The following is a 25,169-nucleotide window of genomic DNA, read 5'->3' as shown; positions in this document are numbered from 1 at the left end:
CGCATCTCAATATGCTTCCCCACATACTGACGGGGATGGAGAGAGGGAGATAAATGGGGGGTAGGGAGATAAAAAGTGAAAAACAAAGAGAGAGAGAAAGGAAAAGGGAAAGAGAGAGAAGGTAAAGGGATAGAAAGAAAAGAAAAGGAAAAAGATTAATGACGAGAAAGAAAGAGAGAGAGAAAGAGAGAGGGAGAGAGAGAGAGAGAGAAAGAAAGTGAGAAAGTGAGAAAGAGAAAGAGAGAGAGAGAGAAAGAAAGAAAGAAAGAAAGAAAGAGAGAGAGGAAGGAAGGAAGGAAGGAAGGAAGGAAGGAAGGAAGGAAGGAAGGAAGGAAGGAAGGAAGGAAGGAAGGAAGGAAGGAAGAAAGAAAGAAAGTAAGAAAGAAAGAAAGAAAGAAAGAAAGAAAGAAAGAGGAAGGAAGGAAGGAAGGAAGGAAGAAAGAAAGAAGGAAAGAAAGAGGGAAAGAACAAAAGAAAGAGGGAAAGACAGGAAGACAGGAAGAGGAAGAAAGAAAGAAAGAGAGAGAGAGAGAGAGGAAGGAAGGAAGGAAGGGAGGAAGGAATGAAGGAAGGAAGAAAGAGGGAAAGAAAGAGGGAAAGAACGAAAGAAAGAGGGAAAGACAGGAAGACAGGAAGAGGAAGATAGAAAGAAAGAAAGAAAGAAAGAAAGAAAGAAAGAAAGAAAGAAAGAAAGAAAGAAAGAAAGAAAGAAAGAAAGAAAGAAAGAAAGAAAGAAAGAAAGAAAGAAAGAAAGAAAGAAAGAAAGGAAGGAAGGAAGGAAGGAAGGAAGGAAGGAAGGAAGGAAGGAAGGAAGGAAGGAAGGAAGGAAGGAAGGAAGGAAGGAAGGAAGGAAAGGTAAATAAAGAAGGAAGGAAAGAAGAAAAGGAGGAAAGAAAGAAAGAAGGAAAGAAAGAAAGACAAGAAGGAAAGAGAGAAAGAGAGAAAGAGAGAAAGAGAGAAAGAGAGAAAAAAGAAGGAAGGGAAGAAAGAAGCCAAAGAGACTTGCAGTAACATTTTTGCACTCTGATGTAGATAAAACATGAATCAATAAGTTATTAAAACCCTCAAACAACAAAAGCATTATTGCAGAGCAGAAAGCAGCATGGCTTTCTGTTATGGAATGTCTGTACCTGATTGAAAATTTTGAAGTTACCAAGTAAAATTTTTAAAGGACGTGACAATAAAGATACTTGGACACACAGCCGTTCACTGGTGTCAGTCGTTTCCTTCCAAACGCAAGGACAGGGCTCGGACGAGGGACTTGATGTGGCTCCGCAGCAGTGGGAACGCTCCAGATGCCCTTGCAGACCTGCTCTGGTGTCTACACACCACGGACGTTTTGGGTTATTTTTGCCGAAATAGAGCAAACACGAGGTAGAAGCATTTATTTACTACTTTATCTATCTATCCACTTAATTATTTATTTTCCCCTGGAGCCCTGCAAGTTCCATAAAAGAAAGGTGACCCTTCACGGGACGGGAGCGGGAGCGGAGATTTAATGTTCGCTCTGCCTTTGTTTTGCTCTCTTTGGAAGGCGGATCTAAACACACAGCAAACTTTGATTGCTTGTTTGTTTGTTTGTTTGCAGGTAAGGGCATTTTCGGCTTCCAAGTTTCACTCCCGGCACCACTGCGGCTGTCACGCAGCACTTAGCGCATCCCGTTTTGTCCCCCTTGCCAAACCACCTTGGCTCTCCGGGCGCACCCAGGTCCCTGCTGGGAACGCGCCATTGTTGCGGGTGGCCGGGCCGGGAATTTCGGATATTTCCGCCCCCCGGCCAGCTCTCCGGACGGCGAGCCCTGAGGGCTGATGACTGCCAGCCAGGTGCGCGCCGACACGCGTGTGGCGCAGCGCATTCGCGCGGAATTAATTAGCGAAGACGGAGAAATAGATTATCCTAATAACCCCCCGGACAAATGAAGGACAAAGACCGGAGGGGTTCTCCCGGGTGCCGAGCGGAGCCGCCTCCGCGCCCCCCTCTCCGCTGCGGCGGGACGGGGAATGGGGCTTGGCGAGGGGAGCGCGGCCCCTCCGCGCCTCTCCGCGCCGCCGCCGCACCGTGGCCGGTTCCCGTGGCGGGGGCTAGGTGGCGCTCCGCCTCGCGGCACCGCCGCGCTGCCCGCCTACGCCCGCGGGGGGCTCCGCGCCCGCGATGCCGGCCGCGCAAAACCCGCGCAGCCCTCGGGGGGTGGGAGCGGAGTCGGGCGAGCCCGGGGGAGTGCCCCGCAGCCCGGCACAGCTCAAGGGGAGGTGGAAAGGGGGCGCGGGGGAGCCCCCTGGTGCCCACGCGTGTCCGCGGGCGCGGAGCGGTGTATGCGGCTCCGCGGGTGTGGGCTCGGTGGGAGCGCAGAGGCGCTCCGTGCCGCGCTGCCACGAAGCGAGCAGGACAGTTGTAATGGGTTTCAAGGGTCGGGAAATCAAACACGGGCCTCTGGTCCCAACAGGGCTGCGCGTGGTGTGGGCGTTTTTGAGGATTTCTCCCCAAGGCGAGCGCCAGCACCCGCTGTGGGGATGGACAACACCGAGCTCTAGGCAGCGAGGGCATCCCTCCCAAATACACCCTCAGCATTGCTAGGGCTTCTTCCCAATTCCCGCATTTAAACAGTAAACGGCGTTTTGGGGCAGAAGAAACCCTCTCTTTGCGAGACAAACCGCTAAAAAGTTACTGGGGGAGATCAAACTGACAAAGAGCGGGCATTGTCTTAGCCCATCGGGCTGCGACGTTATCATCACCAGCGCTGTTGCTATTGCTGCCAGTAATTGAACAGGGAGGTTTCCATCATTTGCATCAATCCTGCAACACCTTAAGGAAAGTGGCCTATGAGATGGGGAAAAGTAATAGTAAACAGTGAATCACCGAGCGCTGTCTTGCGGAGCGCTCCCGCAGGCGAGGCACGGGGAGGGAGATGCTGGGCTGCTCATTTCGGCTCATCTCGGGAGCGTGGCGGCTCCTTCCTCGGCGGGAGGGATCCGGAGGAGTTTGAGTGGCCTGATTGGTAAACTTTATTAGGGATTTCGGATCGGATTATTCGGATTTGGTGCCGTGGGATCTTTGTGGAGTCTCTCTCTCCCTCAATAGGTGTTAGGCTGTAACTAGGAGGCGCTGAAAACCTAAGGCGGAAAATTTACAACTTGATCAGATCCAAACCACACACACCAAAAAAATCTGCTACTGTTGCAAACATATGTTACGGATTAAGTTAAGCAAATGGCTCTAGTTTTGCAAGGTTGAAAGCTGATAATGAAAACGTACATGCTAAAGAGTTTGGCTTTTGTTCTAACTCCAGTTCCTTAAATGCTAGCAAATCCCATTTACCTTTCTGAAAATAAATAAATAAATAATAAAAATAATAAAATAAAATATAAAATAAAATAAAATAAAATAAAATAAAATATAAAATAAATAAAATAAAATAAATAAAATAAAATAAAATAAAATAAAATAAAATAAAATAAAATAAAATAAAATAAAATAAAATAAAATAAAATAAAATAAAATAAAATAAAAAAAAATAAAATAGGAGTAAAAACAATGCCCTTCGTCTAGCTGGAATGAGAGCCCTGGCACTTGCCCTTCCGGCGGAGCTAAGCCTGCCCCGAGCTCTGCATTTCTCTCCAGGTATTCGTTTCAGGCAGCGGGCACGGCGGGGCAGGCAGCACCTGGGGTCGCACAGCCCTCCCCGTAACCCCCAGCACCCCTCTCCCGAAGAACCCCCGGCACCCAGGGGTCCGATTCTGATTTTCCTGCCCCCTCTCCCATCCGCACCGCGGACCTCACATGCTCGTCCCCGCCAAGCCCGCGATGAGGAAGACTGCGGCGGGGAGAGGGCTTTGGGAAGGAAGGCTGCGCCTGAAGGTGACCCCAACCCGCCCGCAGTTCGCCCCCTTTTCTGCCCCCCCCCATCTCCCCTGCCTCGGCCGCTGGGGTGGGAGCGGGGGGTCCCCTCTCGCACACATCGCCTGTCGCGACACGGCGACAGGGACAAAAATGGGTCCGCTGCACGCCTGGAGGTGTGGGCTGGAGCCCCCTTTATTGCTCTGTTACTTGTGGAGCCCGGGGAAGGGGGCTGAAGGCCCGAGGGGGTGTCTCGGTGGGCACCGAGCTGGGGACGGGTCTCCCCGCTGCGTGCGGGGCCAGAAACGCGCGGCCGCTTCGCTGCCCGTCGGCTGGCAGCGGGGATGCGACACTGACAAATGGCCAAAAGGAGGAGAAGCCATGCCAAACGGCGTCGGGGGGTCACAGGAGCAGGGGGCGAGGAAAGCACCAAGGGGGTCCCGGCGCTCCTCCTCGGGCTGGGGGAGATTTGTTTATTCCTTTTGAAGAGAAAAGGGGGAAAAAAAAAGTCTCCAGAAAGACAAATAAAATACATTTTGCCCTATTCGTAGGGGAAAGTTTTTAATGCTCCCCAAGAGATGGGGAGCCCTCACGGGTCAAAATGCGTGTGAACGACCCTGCCTGTCCCGCGCAGGGAGTGGGGACAGCGCGGGGGGACGCGGGCTAAGGGGCAGGAGGGGACCCTGTTCTGGGAAGGGAGGCAGAGAATTAGGGATCTAAAAACAAACAAACAAACAAACAAAAAACAGGGAATAAAAACAAACGCCATGAAACGCAACAAAGTCTGGGCACTCAGAGGCCAAATCCAAAAAGTTGGAGTGGATCCGAACGAAACTCCAGCGCCTGCGTTTGCTTTCAAAGAGCTCGGAGAGCACAGGGCTCGGTGGAGAACCGGGGGTGAATTTTCCCGACCATTGTGAAGGCGCAGTGGGGTTCCAACTCTGTTTCCGTCTTCCCTTAATATATATACGTATACGTGTATATTTATTTATAAAGAAAGAGCGGAGAAGAATAAAGAAAGACGAGAAAAGAAAGAAAAATAAATTAAAAGGGTAAATAGAAAAAAAAACATTCTAGACGAATATTCAGCGCCGCAAGACATCTAAGCCTTCGGTTTCGTGCGCGTGTGGCGAAGCCTTTGATGCAGGTGTCTCCCTCTGCGCTGAAGTCGTTGGGCGAAGCCCTCTGCTCTGGCGGGTCCGGGGGGAGGTGGGCTCGGAGAAATCGCCCTGGCCCCTCCCGCAGCGGGGTCACCCCCCGATGCCCCCCGGAGCCGCCGCGGGTCCCGTCCCGGGGGCATCCCGCACCCCTCGGTGGAGCGCTGAGTCCCTGGGGGCTTGAGGCGAGGGGGGGCACACACAGGGGGCGGGGGGCGACCCCGAGACCCCCCGGGGGGTCCCCAAACGACGTCCAGCACGGCGGCCCCCCCGGGAAGCCACGGCGGCGGGCTGCCGGGTGGAGGCACGGAGCAAACGGATTCGCGACCCCCGGCACCGCCAGCAGGACCCGGGGCCGCGAGTGTCCCGGGAGGGGCTCTCCGAGGACCAGGTACCCCCCCGGGTGTCTGTCCCCGCTGCCGGTTGCGGATCCGGGTGGGGCGGGAGGGGGAGAGGCTCCCGGTGCCTCCCGGGTCTGGGGGCTACGCGCCGGGACTCCCCCGGCGGAGCCGCTCGGGGCCGGGGCCGGGGCCCCCCCCGCCCCTCTGCCGCAGCCCCGGGAGGAGCCGAGGGGGAGTGTAACAGGCAATCAACTTTTTTCTTTTTCCTTTTTTTCCCTCCCTTTTCCCCCCTTTTTCCTTCTCCCGCCCGGGAGCACCCGGCCCCCGAGAGTTTTGCCCGAAGTGGCTGCAGCGCAGCCACCGACCCCCACCTCCCCTCCCCCTCCCTCCGAGGGGGCTCTGATACAGCGGGGGGGCGCCGGGGGGCGCCGGGGGCACGGCGGACGGGGCGGGGGTGTCCCCCACCTCCCCTTTTCCCCTTGTCGTCGACCTCCCTCTTGGGGTCCGCTTCCCGAGGGAGGAAATCTGGGGGCCATCCGGCGACCCCTTCCCCACGCCCCCGTCCGCCACCGGGGCGACGACCCCGTCGGAGCGGCGGAGACCCCAGACCCCGGACCCCGGGCCCCGGACCCCACGCCCCGGCTGCGGCGGCGGCCCCGGCGCTGTCCGTGGTGCTGGGCCCGCCCCGAGCGCCGCAAAGCCCGGCCCTCGCCGCCCGCCTCGGAGCCAGAGAGGAACCCCCAACCCGCCCCATCCCACCCACCCCATCTCATCACAATCCCATCCCATCCTAATTCTATCCCATCCCATCCCATCCCATCCCATCCCATCCCATCCCATCCAATTCTATCCCAATTCTATCACATCCTATCTCATTCCTCCCATCCCACTCTATCCAAATCCCCTCCAAATCCCATCCCACACCTCTCACTTCAGCCCCATCCCACCTCACCCCATCACAATTCCATCCCATCCCATCCCATCCCATCCCATCCCATCCCATCCCATCCCATCCCATCCCATCCCATCCCATCCCATCCCATCCCATCCCAATTCTATCCCAATTCTATCACATCCTATCTCATTCCTCCCATCCCACTCTATCCAAATCCCCTCCAAATCCCATCCCACACCTCTCATTTCAGCCCCATCCCACCTCACCCCATCACAATTCCATCCCACCTCACCCCATCACAATTCCATCCCATCCCATCCCATCCCATCCCATCCCATCCCATCCCATCCCATCCCATCCCATCCCAATTCTATCCCAATTCTATCACATCCTATCTCATTCCTCCCATCCCACTCTATCCAAATCCCCTCCAAATCCCATCCCACACCTCTCACTTCAGCCCCATCCCACCTCACCCCATCACAATTCCATCCCATCCCATCCCATCCCATCCCATCCCATCCCATCCCATCCCATCCCATCCCATCCCATCCCATCCCATCCCATCCCATCCCATCCCATCCCATCCCATCCCATCCCATCCCATCCCATCCCATCCCGGGTGCTCCCTGACCCATCCGCACATTCGCCGCTTTTCGGGAACTTTGCCCCAGCCCAGGAGGTCGCTTTATGTCGGGAACCCGCCTAAAGTGTCACAAGGATCCCCCCGCAGCCCCTGTCCGTTGCGGTTCGGGTGTCCCCAGCCCTCCCGAAGATGTACCCCAAGTTGGCTGAAAGTGCCAAGGAAAACCACTTCGCATCCAGATTTTATTGGTAACCTTAATGGTAATACAAAAATAAAAATAAAATCCAAGCGCACTCGAAGAGGGGAGTATCTCCCAAACAGCTCAGCCGGTCCCCATCCGAGAACGACCCAAATTTTGGTTCTTAATTAAATTAGCAAGAACCTCGGTGGGAACAAAAGTAAGGTTTACACCTGCAAGAAAGGGACCGAAAACCAGGAAAAGCTGGCAAAAGCGATCATCAAAGTGGCAACACCTCGCCTGGTATTTGCTGAGAACCACCGGGCCAGTATTTACGGGTCCCGAGTACCGCTGGTGCCTTTTTGCACCCCACGGGGAACCGCAGGGGCAGGATCCGTGCTGGGGGGAGGCAATTCTGTGCCGCCTGCTGCGGTGGGCGAGGAGGGCTCCTCGCATCATCTGCTTCGCTGTGCAAAACAAAACTGCATTTCTTCGTGTGGCGAGCCAGCCTGGCAAAGGGAAGGCGTAAAACGGCCCCGGGAGGGGAGGGAAGATGCGCGGGAGGGGTATTTGTCTAATGGTGACGGGGTTAGCAGCTTTCAGGAAGGAGTGTGAAGGCACAAGTCTGCGGACGGTCCCTTGCCAGTCGATAGGGGATTAGGTATGGCTTGGAATGGAAATGACAAAAGACCCAGGCCTTTCCAGAGAAGGGTCAGCTCTCTCCTGCGCCGCGTTTAGTGGGAAATCACTGCTGCTATTGTCTCCGCCGGGACAAATCAGCCCGCGGAGCCGGCCCCCGGAAATATTCCCATTTGCCTGACCCCAGCTGAGGGGTCCTAGGGGCAGCGGGGGGCGGGCAGGCACCTCTCGCCTTTCCCACTCGTGTTTCACCTCCTTCAGGCAAAGGGAGAAGGCGGTGCTGGCGCGTGGGAGCCGCCGGGGAGCCAAAACTCGCCCAAAGTTCCCGGGAAATCCACCCAGCTCCCCCGGGAAAATAGTAAATACCTCCCCCAGAAATAAAAAAAAATATAATAATAAAAATGACCGGGGGCTGAGCGCTGCTGGCACGGGGCCGGGAAGCGGTGCTGGCAGCGAGTGAGACTTTTGGGGCAGGGGTCTGCTGCCCAAAAACCGTGCGGGACCCCGGCAGGGCTGCAAGCCGCAGGTGCTCCCCCTGCAAAGTCCCAAAGTTAAACCAGGGCGGCGTGGACCGGGACCCGCAGCTCACCTCCAGCCTGAGAGGTCCCCCCAGGTGTCAATGAAAACGTTCACTTCTGCATTTATTCGCATTTTAATTTTTATTTATTTTTATATATATCAACTCAAAGGCATTTCCAGCGGGCGAGGAGGGAGGAGGGGCTCCTGGCCGGCCCCACCGACCCCGGCTCCCACCACCAAACCCGCTCCTCCCTGCTCCATCGGGAGCCAGACTTGTGCCACCTTGTGCGGTTGTTGCGCGCTGCTGGAGCCACGCAAACTGGGCCAGGGTTTTCTCCGCCTCTGTCTTCACACCCATCGGGGGAATAAAACGTCTCTAAGGGGCGAAACTGCAGCCGGCGGTCGGCGCGGGCTGGGCTATGCTGTCCTCGCCGTCACGTTTGGCCACTTTTTGTTCCTGCCATTTTGTTCCTGCCATTTAGGGGACCGTGCTGAGCACGGCGAAATTTAGAGATGCGGCAAAGCTGCTTGTTTGAGTCTACTTTGAAGTAGTAATGCTAGTGGGTCTCAAATCCAGATCTACGCACTAATCTCTGGTTTCGCCTTCAAACGGAGCTGAGTTACAAAGAGCCCGGGAAGATTTTGCATCTATTCAGGAGGCACAAAATCTTTAATTTTCTGAGGAGCAAAAACTACCCAAGAAACTTCATATAGCTCCTTAGGTTTTGCTTAGCATACGTGATAAAACATTGATTGTCGCAGTTTGGTGACCCATGAAATTTGGGGGTTAGTTTTCTCTTCAGACCAGAGCATATAATTATGCAAATAAAGAGCTGTCACTGATCTAGTGAAATACTCACAAACACATGCAATCCGAAATGGAACAGAAAAGTGAAAATTTGTGGTATTATGATGGTTACAATGATAAATGACATCTCCTTCCAAGTTTCTCGAGAAGTACATTTTTCACACTTTGTCGCGCACGTCAGGATGCTGCGGTCACACACCGCGGCGCACACACACACACACGTCCCGCAGGATCCAGACACCCACAAATGCGTGCACAGGCACACACACACACACACGCACCCATCCCTCGGCTCCTTGAGATTTCGCTCTGCCCAAGTGTGCGGTGGATGCACACATTCTTGGCAGGTTATTTTTGGTTTGGCTGACTCGAGCACGGTGCAATATGTGGCTCCACGCGGTTTTAGATGTGACACTTTCCATTTGTACTTCTGAATGAAATTCCTAGAGAGGTTAAAAAAAAAAAAAAAAAAAAAGGAAAACAATTAGTGATGTTTCTCGGGGACAGGAGAAATGCACTTTCCCACGAAAAGCAGCATCTTGTGACCGAGTCCCAGAGATTCACACCGCGATGGCTACAACCAGCGCGCAGCAATGGGCGCACAATGCAATTTCTTTCCTTCCCCCCTATTTATTATTTATTTTTTCCACAGCCCTGCTGCGTTGGGGGTCCCCATGGGGCCGGTGGCTGATTTCCCCCAGGACCATTCTTTCCCCCTCCTTGGCGAGGAAATGTTGCTCTCCGACGAGGGGATCGGCCCCCGAACCCCTCGCCCCCCTCAGGTGTCACTCTGGTCACAATATCACGGGGATGTCGCGACATGTCCCCAGCACTGGGTCCCGACGAGCTTGATTTCGGACCCCCCGCCTCCGCCGAGGTCCAGCCCCCAAAAAAAAATCGATCCGGAGAAAAACCCCGTGGACCCCCGGCCGCCTCTCTCGCCGTTACCTCTCCGCACAGATCGACGCCGGCAGCGTCTCCGCGCAGATCCCGCGCATCTTGCGCGGCCGTGCAGCACTGCTCGCCCCCCCCCCCCCCGGGGGTCTCTCCCCGGCCAGGGGGCCCGCAGCTCCGCCGAGCATCCGCGAAACCTCCCCGCAGGCTCCACCCGGTTTATTACCGCTGTTATTTTACTCCGGGGTTAATCGGGATTAATGAAGGGCGGCGGGGAGGGCCGCGCACCCCGCGGAGTGGGGGGTGTGGGGATGGGCACGGGGGGGCTGGGGGTGAGGGAGCACCCCCGGGTCCGTCACCCCACGGGGGATTTCTGGGGGGGAACCCAGGCGTTTGGGAGTAGCAGCCCCCGGCGGTACCTGCTGGGGGTATCGGCGCTGCGACACAGGAGGCGGGATAAGCGCATCTTTATTTTGGCACAGAGTCCTTGGGGGGACCCCCTGTGCTTTGCAGTCCTTTACAGAAGCACAACCCGAGGCGAACGCGCGGTAGGTAAAAGCCTCGAGAAAAGGGCGGCTGTTACAAGAAGAGATTTTTTTTTTTTTCAAAACTTCGTTTCTCGTCGACGCGCAGACAAATAAATCCGTCCCCACGACGCTTGGCACCTCGCCGCCTCCCCCGGCGCAGGTCAAAGCTCCCCGGGAAGGGCACAGAAACCCCAAATGCGCCCTCCTACCAGGGGGGGAAGGTCGGGGGCGGCTGCACACCGAGCCCCTCTCCCCATCTTCCCCCCCCCCACCCCCAGGCTTCAGGCTCCCTGTAGGGTAAACCCCGCTAAAAGGAGGATTTCGGCTCAAAACCGGCCGGTCTTCCGCCCCGTGCACCCCCGAGGGGCTCTGCACCCGGAGGTACCGGCCCCCTCCCTGTCCCCAAAATAATTCCCGGACCCCAGGTGCGCCACGGGGAGCATCCCACGAGCGGGGGTCCCGAACCCACCCACACCTTTTTTGCCTCCCCGCCGCTAACCACATCGGAGGCGAGGCCGGCACGGCCGGTGAATTAAAAGAAAAAGATCACTCTAATTTCGCTTCATCAAAACGAAAAGAGCTTAATTAGCGTGCTCGCAGGCCGGGCACGCTGTCAGGCACGTCTCGGGATGCGCGGCCGAAAGTTGCTGGCACCGAGGGCGGTGGTGGGGGGACCGGGGGGGACCTGGGGGGGACCCATGAGGGGTACAGGGGGGACAAGGGGGGACAAGGGGGGTCCAGCCCGGGCGGAGGCGGCGTAAGCAGGGAGCCCAGGCCCCGGGGATCGCCACGGGACAGCAAGTCATTAAAAATCCAGCATATTAAAAAGGAAGCATCTTTGCATTTAAAAATAAACGGGAAAATGTGCCCCCATTTTTTTTTCTGTCTCTCTCCCTCTTTTTTTTTTTTTGCTGTCATATTTCACAGTGTGATCCAGGCGGTTAATGAATAGGCATTTTTTAAGTGGAGCTTTCAAAAGGAAGATAAGATCCACAGATAATGCCATTGATCCGGCAGGAGGAGAAAATCTCTACAACAAAGGGGCTTTCCCATAAATCTGGACCAAACTTCTTCAACCCTCCTACCAGCAGAAAATGAAAGACTGAAGAGTTGATCCCACTTGGTCCCAGAGAAAGAGAAGGCGACTGACTCTAAAATCACTACTGAAATCACGGGCTTGTTAGTACTTCTGAGTCAGAGCCCTCTTTATAAAAGAATAATTTGTGGTTTGTTCTGTCTCAAACTAGAATGAAGCAGCAAAAATCCTGCAGGCAATGGGACCACGACAAAGCTGTTAAATTCTGGCATCAGCCTGGTGCAGGGCTATGTCAGGGCAATTAGAGCTGCACCACGCTGCACTGTGCAGTACCACTGTCAGCCTTAATCTGCGTGCTGATGGGCAGCACGAAATCCAAGTTACAGCCCACAGGAAGCACAACCAGTGAACCCATATTGCTTTGACAGTTGCACTCATCTAGAAATAATGCAAAACGCTATTTAGATGTATACATCACGACCCTATGCTCTAGGAAGAAAACAATCTAATGAGGGGCTGGGAGACTGCTCGCAGGAAGCAAGCAGTGAAGAGGTTTCCCTTCGTCCTCCTTTTACAATTCTTCATATTTTATTCTGTTGGAGCGCCGCATTGGGGTCGGCTTCACTGAGCTGTTCTTTGCCTCCAGGGCTTCACTGAAGAACCTGAAGACGGACGGGAAGCTCTTCCAGGAGGTCAGCTCGTGGCGCTCCGTACCTGCAGAACAGAGGGGACAGAGTGACCGGGGGATGCTGCATGCCACGGCTGGCCCCGTGCCCAGGGCATCATAGAGAAACAACAACAGCAACCATCCACATCCACATCCACATCCACATCCACATCCACATCCACATCCACATCCACATTCACATCCACATCCACACCCATGCTTGTGTGGGAGCCACACACCCTGCAGACCGGGAAGGTGAGGACCCTGCAGCACGGTGACAGCACTAACTCCATGAAGAAAAGTTTGCTCTTCAGAGCTGGAGCACCTTGTCCCATTTTCTTTGTGTTTCCTATTGTTTTTTTTTTTTTTTTTTTTTTTTTTTTTGGTCCAATACATGTGTTTTGGCCCAGTACATGTGTTTTGACCAAGACAGGACACCGTACCCTAGCAGCACTGCCTTCCTCGATAGACCCGTACTTGATGAACCCATACATGATGCGCAGGCAGAAAACATGACCCTTTCCACTTACCCGCACACGAATTCACCCATACCTCATCGTTTTGGAGAGAACCTCTGTTACCTTGCAAGCATTTCCTTGAACGCCTCTCATATTTGCTTTATTAAAAAAAACAAATAAAAAGCAGCAAAACAGCCCCCAAATGAAACCAAAATGCACGCCCACCCTCCCGCCGAGACGAGGAGCCAAGAGTGGCGGAAGAGTTGGGACCTCTTCCTGGATAACCCAATTATGCGGGGATGCTGCCGGGAAGTCTCTGGATCCTGGGCCTCCATTTGATACTTTAACATTGTTAATGATAATTCTTTAGTCTGTAATAGTAGGTCATTGCTATGGTTACTCTACAATGGTGTAACACTTCGCTTTCCCCTTCAGCTATTCGCTCAGACCCGGTAACCACATTTGTTGCTTAGCAACAGTTTTGTGACAGCATCACAATCTGGGGGTGACAACAATGAAGGACACGGTGGCCCTGGATGGCCCTGGAGGGGGTGCCACCCTCCAGGGATGCTGGGCACCGTGCCGCCACTGTGGTGCCCCTGCGGGACCCTCATCATCCTTGCGGGACGCACGTCCTCGGCACAGCGCCTCTGGGAGGAGGCCTCCGGTGGAGGCCCGGCCCTTTGCCTCTCCTCCCCTGTGTGCCCAGAGGCAACCACCCCATGATTTCCCCCAAAAAAGCCCTCTCCAGAGAGTTGACTGCTTCCCACACAAAGAGACGCCCGCCTACAAAGGCAACGCTCGCTGCACACACGCACGTTCCCACACCCCCATCTCCCATGTTTGTCCTAGGGAGACAGCTTGTGACACCTTGTGCAAATTTCCTGGGGCATCTTTCACTCAAACACTTCCCACCTCCGAATCCATCCCGCCATTTGCAGAGCTGCTGCGGTGGGGGGCAATCCGTCATGCCTTGTGGGTGCCCCTGACACAGCCCTGCGGGACAATGGCACAAGCGTGGGTTTTATGGAGGGGTGCTCCTTTGCTGCTGGGCCTTCTCACACTCTCGTGTCACATTATGTTCCTTCCCTCTTCCCTTCCTTTTCTCTCTTTCTTTCCCTTTCTTTCTTTCTTTCTTTCTTTCTTTCTTTCTTTCTTTCTTTCTTTCTTTCTTTCTTTCTTTCTTTCTTTCTTTCTTTCTTTCTTTCTTTTTCTTTCTTTCTTTCTTTCTTTCTTTCTTTCTTTCTTTCTTTCTTTCTTTCTTTCTTTCTTTCTTTCTTTCTTTCTTTCTTTCTTTCTTTCTTTCTTTCTTTCTTTCTTTCTTTCTTTCTTTCTTTCTTTCTTTCTTTCTTTCTTTCTTTTCTTTTTTCTTTCCTTTCTTTTTCCCCATTTCCTTCTCTCTCATCAACAACATTCCTCCTTTGTGAAAGGGCCATCCAGAAACAAAAAATGGCAAAACAATAAGTTTCAGAAGCCTCCCCTTCCCTTTCTCAGCCTTGCTTTCTCCCATGCACTCTCCTCTTTCCCTCAAGAGAGATCAGGCTCACATTCACTGGTGTTACTGAAACTGATTAACCTAAAGCTTTCCTGTAGCAACCCCTCTCAACCCACCCCTCTCAAAAAACAATTCAAGCTTTGAGTCTGGAGGGACTCAATGATTCAGCGGTCTAAAGCAATTTTAACACTCACTATTTTCCCTTTCCTAGTAACAATCTCACTGACAGATGAACAATTTCCCTGGTGATAAAATCACTACAATGGCTATTTAGTTTCTGGGATTATGATGATTCTTTGCTTGATTAATATTGCAATAAGAAAAGCTTGCCAAGTATCTGCCTTGGCTCTTTACAGTCATTTAAAGGTCAAATTTTGTCCTTACTTATTCACATTCAACTACTACTAAAGGGAGAGCCCTAAAAATTTAACACTGCACAGACTGTGCATTTATGATTTATATACCAAAGGCTTGGAAAATTAGACAGAAGGAAGAGAAGTTATGTCCTCAGGGTGATGACAGATTTGGCCATAAGGCTTTCGCCAGAGGAAAAATATTGTTGACGAATGTAATCTCAATCATGTATTTAGCAGTAGACAAATCTAAATTAAATGCATGAGAAGCCATCTATTTTTTGATTGAAAGAATCGTTTGTGAGAGTCGGATAATACGAGGCAGCTGTACTACAGCCGAGATACTCTAAGGTATATATCCTCTTGGTGCCCGCTAATTTCAATGGCCGTGATTATAAACTGCACAGTGCGGTCAAGCAATGGGCTGTAGCACAGGTACAGTGGTTCATGACATTCATTCTCGGAAAAATCTGAGGAGCATGGTGCAACAAAAGGACATATGATGGCCGCCAAGTGTGGGAGACAGCTGGAACGTCCTAAAACAAGCCAAGGCTACTGCTGCCGAAGAATTAGAGCCATTGATCCCGCCTCTCCCGACACCACAAAGACCTGGAGGGGCAGTCCAAGGGCTTCCCGAGGACCCGCAGAGGAACGGGAGCTGGGGGAGCACCAGTATGGCACAGCTGGACAAAATGCAGGAGCAGCCAAGGGTTTGAGACAGCAGTGACCTGCCGGCTGCTGGTGTGGAAAGAGGCAGGGGAAATGGTGTTGTGTCAAGTTCAGGGCACCGCAGGGGAGCAGCACCAAGGCGAGGGCGGATCCGGCAACCAGGAGGGAAAACGAGCAATGACTAACACAGCCAACGGGTTTCAGAATCAATTTACGCACGGCAAGAAAGAGATACTGACAGTTGGAAGTAATGCAGGCTTGATGATACAGTTGTTCATACAAAAAATCAGGTGAGGGAATACTCGCTAAAATTTAATATACAAATCACCGGGTCTGGATGACATGCATCTGAGGGTCTTCGGGGAACCAGTTAATGAACTTGCTGAACTACTGGCAATTATTTCTGAGAACTCATGCACAATCAGGTAGGCACCAGAGGACTGGGGCAGGGGGAGGAAGAAAAACAATGCTAATTTGAGAAAAGAAGGATTAAATGAAATCACCACACATAATATTTACCTTTGAAAATTATTAAAGTAAGAGATTGACATTTAAAAAAAAAACACAACCCCACAGGCGCCTTTAGGAGAACAGAAGCTGTAGAACAAAACAGGCTCAGATTTCACAAGAACAGACAAAAAACCAACTCGCCCACTTCACTGAACCACAGAATCCAGCAGACAGAAGACGGGGCCATGACCGCATCCTCCTGCACAGGCCAGTTGGACACCACGAGCGTGGGAGGGATGTGGGGCATCGCCTGCAGCATGGTGCCACCACTGCAGTACACCTTGCCTCTTGCACGCCCACCGTGCCCGCGGCGACCACCACAGTGTCCACAGGTCTTTGGTCCTGCGCCTCATCCCAGCACTGTCCCTTGCCTCTGGGTGGGCTGGGGCTGTCCGAGCTTCTTGGGAGCTGGCTAGAGTGCTTTGGAAGAGAAATAATAGGTGTGGTGCAGGGCTGGAAATAGAGCTGTGGTGTCACTGAGGGATTGGTGTTAGGGCTTATGTCTTTTAAACACGGTTATTAGTGATCTAAGAGAATAACAGGAGCACTTATTAGTTAGCTGGATGAATTAGCAGGTGATACAGAGAAGAGGACATGAAGAAAAAGAAGGGAGAGAGAAGAAATAATACTAATATTGATACTAATACTGATACTGATAGTGATACTGATAAATACTAATATTGATACTACTAATACTAACACTAATATGAATATGAATATGAATTATGAATACTAATGCTAATGCTATGGCTAATGCTAATGCTAACAAATATTAACACTAATATACTAATACTGATATGGATACTAATAAATGCTAATACTAATACTAATACTAATACTAATACTAATACTAATACTAATACTAATAAATATGAATACTGATACCAATAATTACTAATACTAATATTGATACTGATACTAATATTGATACTGGTACTAATACTGACACTAATATTAATATTGACACTGACACTAATACTAATATTGACACCAATACTAATGCTAACAAAACAACAGCAATAACAACAATAACAAAAACAATAATATAAAAATAAATAATAATAGTTAATAACAGGAGCCTAAATGGGCAGGAAAAATGGAAGAGGGAAGAAAAGGACCTAGGAGATCGTATCAGTGCCTGCCGAGGTGGCATCGTGTTGCGTGTGAGCACGGTGCAGACGACCCCGGTGCCACGCAGGCCTCCCTGCTGCCTCTGCACCTTGGTCCCTGGTTGGCAGAGCCCTGCAGGAGGGACAGTACGTTGTCCACCCGCGGGCTCCATCCCCACCGCTCGCTCCTGCGTGGCGATCCCCAGCTGCGTGGCACAAAGGTGCCCCCCTGCCGCGCCTCCACGCTGCGTGGGACAAAAACCTCCTCCCGTGGTGTTTGGAGGCTGCGAGGCACAATGGAGGCCCCCCAGTGGGCTGATAAGATGTGTGGGACAAAGGTTTCCCAAGCTGCGCAGGAGCAGAGTGGGACCTGGAAGCCTGTCCCTGAGTGGAGATACTTCTGCAGGGGGAAGTGTCCAGGTTGGGAAGTTTCTCTGCTGAGACCAGCCGCGATGCTGGCCTCGGGTCCGGTCCCTGATGCAGCAGCACCTCCTGCAACACCATGGGCTTTGAAATGAATTAAGGTTGTTCTGCACCTCAGGATTTAGTCCCTGATGGAGCAGGCAGTCTCGCAGCTCTCCATGAAGCACCTCGCGTAGTGGAAAGCTTCCACCTGGCATCAGTGGGAGCCACACCGGGAGGACCCTCGGTGCCACGTCTGTCATCCCAGGCACTGAGCCACACCAGCACCAAGCCTTGCCAAGGCCTCCTCCAGGGCTTCTGGGGCATTCACACGAACAGCAGTGCTTGAGCACTCACTAAGTGTGCTTTTACTCATGTTTCCACAACATAGAGGAGCAACGCCAAATGCACAAAGAGATGATGGGCCACGTTCCCTCTGGCCCAGGGAGGTGAATGCAGTTCACAAGGCCTTGATGGAAATGCCTCTCTTTCCTTGTCACGATATCTACACACACAGTCTTCACTCTTGATCCTCACGTATGCCATTGTGTAATGGTGTAATGATGCAATGATGCTGTCCAAACCTGCATGTGTGCATCAGGAAAAGCTGTATCCTACCTGCTGCACCTGTCTTTCTGGATGCTCTGAAATGACTTCCCTATCCCAAAGTTCTAACCAGGAACTTAACTTTTTAACCCCTGATTCCATCATACGTTATCCAGAGTGACAGGTTTACCTATTTTTAACTCATAAGGTTTCTCCATTTACTATTTTTGGAGAAGGATCCCTTGGGTCTGCACAGAGAAAGCGAAATGTGCTCTGCAGAAATTACTGTGGCTGCTGCGACTGCTTTGCTCTACTGAAGTAAATGTCCAGATCTCAAACCCCCTAACAGAAGATCATCAGAAGAAGATCGGAGCATCATCAGTTGTTATATTAGGAGATTTAACAAATGTATTTGTTTAAAATCATTATGCACTTCTGACAGAGAGCACACGAGCTTCAGGAAAAAATTGGGGAAGAGTCCATTTGCCCAAGAGGTTCGAGAAAGGATGATCTTAGGAGCTTCTGCATATGCAGTTCTGGACATCTCAGTGGTGAAGAAGTGTTAAAAGCTTAAGCAAAATTAAGAGAGAAGTCATAAACTAATTAATGAAATGGAAGCAGTGATTTCTGTAATAATAATAACAATAATAATAAAACCACACACACAGAAAAGAACAAAACCTTGGTGTGTTTAATTTGGCTTAGATGTAATAGTCTGTGCAGTCATGGACATGATAATAATCTAGAAGTGCCTTGGTAGGGAAATGAATTCTTTGGAGGAACCAAGAGGGAAGAACCAGGCAAAGCTGGAGGAATGAAATACAGCTTAAGTAGAGGGCTTAGTCCCACAGTAAGTTGTTTTGGATGGAGTGTTCGTGTGAGAAAAATCGTGGGAAGCTGTTTGGCAATGCCAGAAAATAGACTACACATACTAAGGCATGTGATGCTTAGTTATTTCGTCCTGTGACACTGAAAACAGTGTTTACTTTTGTCGGACGTTTATTATCTGTAATATCTTTACTAGAACAGCAGAAACAGAGCGGCAAGAATCCCACCAGCCCAGAACAATGATTACCTCTGAACTCCATTTTTTTTTTCCTCATTTACAGCACATAATCTACTCAGAAGCAGCAAGTGGTTCAGAAAGGTAACAAAATATTTAACAGCCTCCTCTTGCCCTGCACACAACTGATGTGAGGACTGATGCAAAAACTGAGTGAGAGCAAGGTTTGCAAAGCGAGAAAGAGACTGGGAGCTAACACACCGTTGCAGCCGTGATTTTCACCACTGTTCATTAGATATTAAGGGCAGTCCCAAGAGCATGAGTCATCTGTTTGCTCCTCTGAGCACTAACTGGCCAAATAAGCCAAAGTTGTAAGGTCGCTCGCTTCTGAGTGCAGGTCAAGTCATTTTCTTTTGAGCATGCATTATAAAAAGGAAAAGAGAGCTACTGTGTTACAAACAGGAGGAATCACAAACAGGTTAGCAGATGAAGGTGCAGGATGATCAATGGCGTTTAAAGAGATGGAAGAGTTTCAGAAACCCAGTGGTTTTAAGGGACTGGTCTTGGGCAGCAAACTCATCCTATTCCTATTTCTATATGGACACCTACATGCAAATCTCTGTCATCAGCATCTGCAGACATTTCTACATCTATATATTTACCTGTATTTACATATGAACATCAATATTCCTTGCCTGTCAAATATGAGATGGGGAGTTCACTTTACATCACAGGAAGATATTTTGGGGGTGAAAAAGCACCTATGGAAGCTGCAGGATCTCATCGCATTATGTAGCAATGGGTCAGGCAACAGTCTCTTGGGAATATTAAAGGTATAGCTGACAAATTGCACACATCCTTGAGTTTCCTTCCATCCAGCCCTGTTTTTTAATAGTCTGTGATTTTACCAGCTGTATTTAGACGACAAGTAGCACTGATTGTATTTGCATGGTATATCATAGCTCTGAAACCTGTTGATAATACACATCAGAGTAAACTTTTTAGATGTAGGTTCTTTTTCTTCTATCATAAATTAGAAAAAAAAAACAAAAAACAAAAAACACCCAACTTTATAAAATTGCACCCAAGAGCACGAAGTAGTTATCATTTGAAAAATATCATTTTCTCCACCAGGGGAAAGGAAAGTTATAAGTAAATGAAGTTTTGACCTGCTTAGAAACCTTTCAGTTCCCAAGAACACTCATCCACCTGGCTTCTTTGGAGACCTGTATAATGCCCATATTTAAGCTTCGAGGCTCCCACAGGTTATAAACCTGGGAAACAGCAATGTATACGACGCTTCTTAACATGCAGCCGTGCCATGACAGCAGTCAGTGGCCTCTCCTTGTCCTGTGCTTCCCAAGGGAAAGTCCAACAGGGGTTTCTGCAGCTGTGCTCGCCACCGCTGTGCTTTAGGGGATTGGCAGCAGCCAAGACTGGGGCTGGAGTGCTGCCCTAGTGCGTGCACAGCACTTGACATTTACACCACACCACGGCAGTACCTGCATGCTCATTTAATTCATGCCAAATGAAATACTGCAGGGCAGATTTAAAAATCTGAGCTTATTCCAAAATCCCGAAGCTTTTCAGTGATTCTAGTGCTTACAGGGCGGAGATGTGAAGTTACACCCCTCGCTGGCAAGCTCTGCTGACGTGGGAGAGCACTACTTACGCAAGGAGTTTCATTGATTAGAGCAGGACCGGGTGTGTGAAAGGACTGGCGCTTAGAAAATAGCTACTCTCCGTGATGGTGTTTTATGATTATTTGCTCCTAAATAGTAATTGTACCATCAAACATCCGGATGGAGAATTAATTATTGGAAATAATTCAGAAAATGCTGATGTAAGCTTCCTTCAGTGAAGAACATTGCAGATTTGTAAAACCCACCAAGCAAATGAAATTATGTAAATCACCCGAGGAACAGCTGTACCAGCAGCATGAGCACGAGCCGATCCGGCTTTGGCGCTCCCAGGCACACACGCAGCCAAGGCGAAGCTGTGGAAATGGCAGCGCCTGCACCCAGAGCAGCGAGGAAGGGCAGTGCTTTAAAATCCTGCATTATGTGACGGTAAAGACACCCTGCCTAATAAAAATGGAAAAGGGCCCTTAATCACCAGCAGGATAAGCACAGACCTGCAATTGCAAAAAAGCAATTATAAAGTAAAACAGCTGAATATAATTTTCTCCCCTTACGTGCCAGAACTGGTGTGGATGCCAACACTGGCAATCACGGAAGTGAAGGAGGTCTTTCCAGGGACAGAAACGGCCCTGTGCTGAAGGAACAAATGGGCCATGAAGCGCTGCAGCAAATGCCCAGTGCTTTTATGCTTTCAGCAAGAATCTGAATTCAAATGTCGTAAGCCTGTAGTGAATAAATGAACTCCTGCTGCCCCCATCCCCCTCGTGGAAAATGTTCATAATAAGGAGCATTTCAAAGGGTTTTTGTTTTCTGAAATTTCTGCTTGGATTATAATGTCCTGTTGTATCTTTGTAGGCAGAGGATTACAGTCAACATGAGCCCAGACTATTTTTGCAGGTGCAGGAACGGCATTTTATGTACTGTACTTTTTACAGTTACGTTCAGAGGCAACTCAGTCTTGTGCTTCCTGCCACTGGTGCTCACACAGTGACTTTCATCACTGTAAAAAAGCCCTGCCTTTGAAACTCAACGCAACTCAACTCAACTCAACCCAACTTAACCCAACCAAACCAAACCCAAAACCCAACCCAGCTTAACCGAACCCAACCCAACTCAATCCAACCCAACTCAACCCAACGCAACTCAACCCCTCCATGCCTCCATGGTGTCTTCACCAGCTCCCAGCCTCTGCCTGGTAATTTTTTTTTTTTTTTTTTGAGGCTGAGTTTGTGCTGGTGAAGAAGAAAACCCCATCAATGTAGGCACTGCCTCTGAGACACCGGTGGTGCTCCTGAGGGAAAGCTGAGCAAAACACATCCATCCTCCTGCTGTCTGTGGCTGCTGGAGGGTGGGAACAGGGCAAGTGGTGGGGACATCCAACCTCTCTCCTGCTGGACACCTGCTCCAGGTGCCTTGAGCTGCCAGAAAGGACTTAGCGCTTTGTGTCAAGAGGTGAAATTTAACAGCCTAAACCCAAATGATCCTGAGCATCCCGATTCAGCTGCTCAGTGCCCCCTGAGGTGTTTAAGCTCCGCTGACACCTCTGCGCCTGACCTTAGCGCTTGTGCCTTATTACAGCACTGCCTCTGTACATGCTCAGAAACACCTCAGGCTTGACAGGGCAAATGCTTTCATGGGTCTCAGGCAGATAGAGAGGCCCCTCCATAACGCTCAGTATGTACACAAGCCTCAGAGGGAGGAATGCCCTCTTCAATCCTTCTTTTTTTCCCAACTCTCTTTTCACTCCTTCCCCATTTTAATTCTGTTCAAGACATCTGTTTGTCTAGGAGGAACTTCTGAGTTCCTCCCCCCAAACTTGCCCACCTCACAGCTCTTCCCAAACCCTTGCCCATCAGATGCCCCTTAATTCCTGCTGGATCTCATCCACCCATCTAGACCATCTCTCCAGTCTTCATGGCCCCCTAATTCATTCTTTTTTTTTTTTCTTTTTTTTCTTTTTTCCTTCAAACTCTTCTCACTCAGACCTTCTCCTGGTAAACATCTCACTGGAAAACAGAGCCTGAGACATGGTTTTGCCAGGTTTTTAAAAAACATGGACACAGGCTGCACCTACCACTCAGGGATAGTGGTGAGACAGAAAAATGAGGACACATCCATGAAAATACAGCAGCCCTACCCTGAATGGTACGACAAATGAGCAGTCAGTCTACTAGGTGAGAATGATGGTTTCATGGGAAATTTAGTACAGTTTTTAGTGACTTCATGGAAGGAAACACATCTGTGTTTGTAAAATGCCTGGAAAATAGAGCTGGGTTACCAGAATACAAAGAAAGCATAACAAAACAGAACTTAAAATTCAAGTTTTGGAGTCATGGACAGGTTCTCTACATTCTGTTAAAATTTGAATTTTACCAAGTAATTACAAAAAAAAAAAAAAAAAAAAAATCTCTGTGGGAGAAAAACTGTGAAAAAATTGCTATGGTGGGAAGAAGAAGACAGTGCTGTTTCACCAGTGAATTCACACTGATACAGTCAGCGTTAACCTTCTTACGTAAGCGTGACCTTTGCTGGTCATTGCTAATGAACATTCTTGAGAAAGGCAGGGGACTGAACCCAGACCGCGAGATTTCATGGGCAATGATCATTGTTCTGGGTCAAGTACAGCTGTGCTGCAATCATAAAGTTAATAACCTCTCCTACAGCAGCTTTACATATGGCTGTCTCCGAGGAATGCTATTTCTGTAACTCACAGCCTTTGGAGATGCTATTTATAATTTATAACCAATCTGAAGTGCAAAGATTTTTTCTCTCCTGCAAGTCCTGGTAATCGATACAGGTCTGCACCCATCACAGCCCCGTGACGTGAAGTGTGTGGCCGGGATCCACAGCGCTGGGTGAGCACCGTGGCTCAAAACCACCATGGCCACCCCCAGCATCTGGGCTGGAACCGCAAATGAAGGGGAAGGAATGCTCTGTTCGGGTGCCATCCCAGCTGTTTAGTGTCGCAAACTAAATTAATTGCATATTTGCCTCAGAAACACTCAGAAACTTGAATTTTTCTGGCGTGCGTCTCATGGACTTCAAGCTTCCATGCCCTAATTCATAACACATCAGGACTTGGTGTCTGATACTTGAAGTGCCCATAGCGTGGAAACCAGCAATTTAAGACTAAGCACTAATTCGCAGAGGCTTTGCAGATGTGAATTACACTAAATTTAACTAAGCTGAGTAACATTGCACTTCCCATGACTTAACCTCAGAGATGTCATCAGAGGGAGCATTCAAGATTAACAACCACGGAGCTGCATCTTGCCCCCCTTTACTGCAGGAAATCATGTTTGATATGCTTCTCATGTGTCCGTGCCTTGCTTGGTACTTCTCCCAAGCAATGCAGCCCAGAACATCAACTGTGGCCCACAAGCAGTTTCATTTTGGGGAGGAATGGGACCGAGACAGGTGGGATGGAGACAGGTGCCAGGTGGGAGAGGAGGGGAGGACCAAGGGGTGAGGACCAAGGGGTGAGGACCAAGGGGTGAAGACCAAGGGCACAGCAAAGCATAGGGCAGCAGGGAGGGAGGGGAGATGGTGGCTGTACCTGAGATGAGATGAGGACACATGCTGTGACAGAGGGGGGGGGTGACCTCCACTAACGCCCTGCTTGAAATCCCCTTCCCAGAGAGGTGGGCATATGCATGGAAGGTGGGTCTGCCACCAGCAAGAGTCTGGGATGAATGTGGAAAGGCCAAGTTTGTGGTGGAAGGAGGAAAAAAAAAAAGACAAAAAATAAATCCTTTAAAAATGGAAGACTCTCACGCTTTTTCTGCTTTTTCTGGCTTTTCTGTGGCTGGAGAGAGCTCATCAGGACCCAGGGACCAGCAGGGGGAAGGACAGATGCGGATTTCTCCTGGAGGAACTGCAGATCAAGTCCTGCCTTGCAACCTCAGGAGAAGCACAACTGGCCTGAAAGCAGACCCAAAAACACATCTTTCTGCTAACACAGTTTTCATCATCCAATTGAAGAGCTGAAAAGTTTGTAGCCACTTCGACACTTAAATAAGCTCCCTTTGGGAGACCAAATTTATTCCAAAATGAGGACTGATTTGCTACTGCCATTTAAATATATATATATAAAAATAATATATATATATATGCCACCAAGCTCCAAGTCTATCTTCTAGCTGACACAGTCACCTCCATTCTGAAGAAACAATGTTTGTTATCCCTACCAGACAGAGAGAGGAAAATAAAAAAGAGAGAGAAATAGCAAAGCTTAATGACCCTGGTCCATTCTCATTTTGAAATACTGTCATGACCTAAAAATTGACCTTCTGATGTGGAGTCTTCTGACAGAACCGATGCTGCTAAGTCAGGCTCACAGAAAAAGCAAGCAAGATCCTTCATGTCACGGTAGGGATCTTCTTCCAAGAGTTCACTGGGTGCTGAAGAAAACTTGAATTTAGTCTCTGTCAGCGAGAAAGATGGTAAACCTCAAGAGCTGGAGATGGAAAAGCAAGAATCTGCCAGGAAAGAATATTTGGAAGTGAAAGAGAGATGAAATATTTAAATGAGTTTCAAAACTTATTTTTTAAAATTGTTTTCTTTTCCTTACATTGAGAATCTCTACTTTTTTTTTTTCTTTTATTTAATAAAATTAAGACAAAATGGAAAGAAGTTGTCAGGGTAATTTCTCTCCGAAGAATTGCTGAACTGGAATTATGTCATCTTGCATTAAAATTATCAGTTATTGCCACAGTTGGCCCACAAATATTATATTAAAAAAGCAGGAAGAAAATCACTAAAATACATTTGGGGAATTCTTTTGTTTGTGCCCTGTGCATATCTTTTAATACTTATTGCTCCAATTTGGCTTGGTTTGTCTAAAACACTGTAGGCTGTTTTTTCAAAACAAGCCTAAAACAACTGTTGATATATTAGGGAAAA

The 25,169-nt window shown here is 49.8% G+C and overlaps 1 protein-coding gene across 10 annotated transcripts in view; it reads right to left on the bottom strand.

Moving 5' to 3' along the window:
- Positions 1 to 10,303: 10,303 nt before the first annotated feature.
- Positions 10,304 to 25,169, bottom strand: part of ARB2A (ARB2 cotranscriptional regulator A) — a 259,673-nt gene continuing 244,807 nt past the window's right edge. For all 10 annotated transcript variants that reach the window (XM_083817159.1, XM_083817152.1, XM_083817161.1 and 7 more), the window contains one exon: positions 10,304 to 12,129. In XM_083817159.1, the coding sequence (XP_083673285.1) occupies positions 12,109 to 12,129 (21 nt within the window). In that variant the 3' untranslated portion in view covers positions 10,304 to 12,108. The remainder of the gene's footprint in view (positions 12,130 to 25,169) is intronic.

The sequence above is a fragment of the Anser anser genome (genome assembly GCF_964211835.1).
Source record: "Anser anser genome assembly, chromosome: Z".
Classification (NCBI taxonomy): domain Eukaryota; kingdom Metazoa; phylum Chordata; class Aves; order Anseriformes; family Anatidae; genus Anser; species Anser anser.
This window is presented reverse-complemented; position numbering and strand designations above follow the sequence as displayed.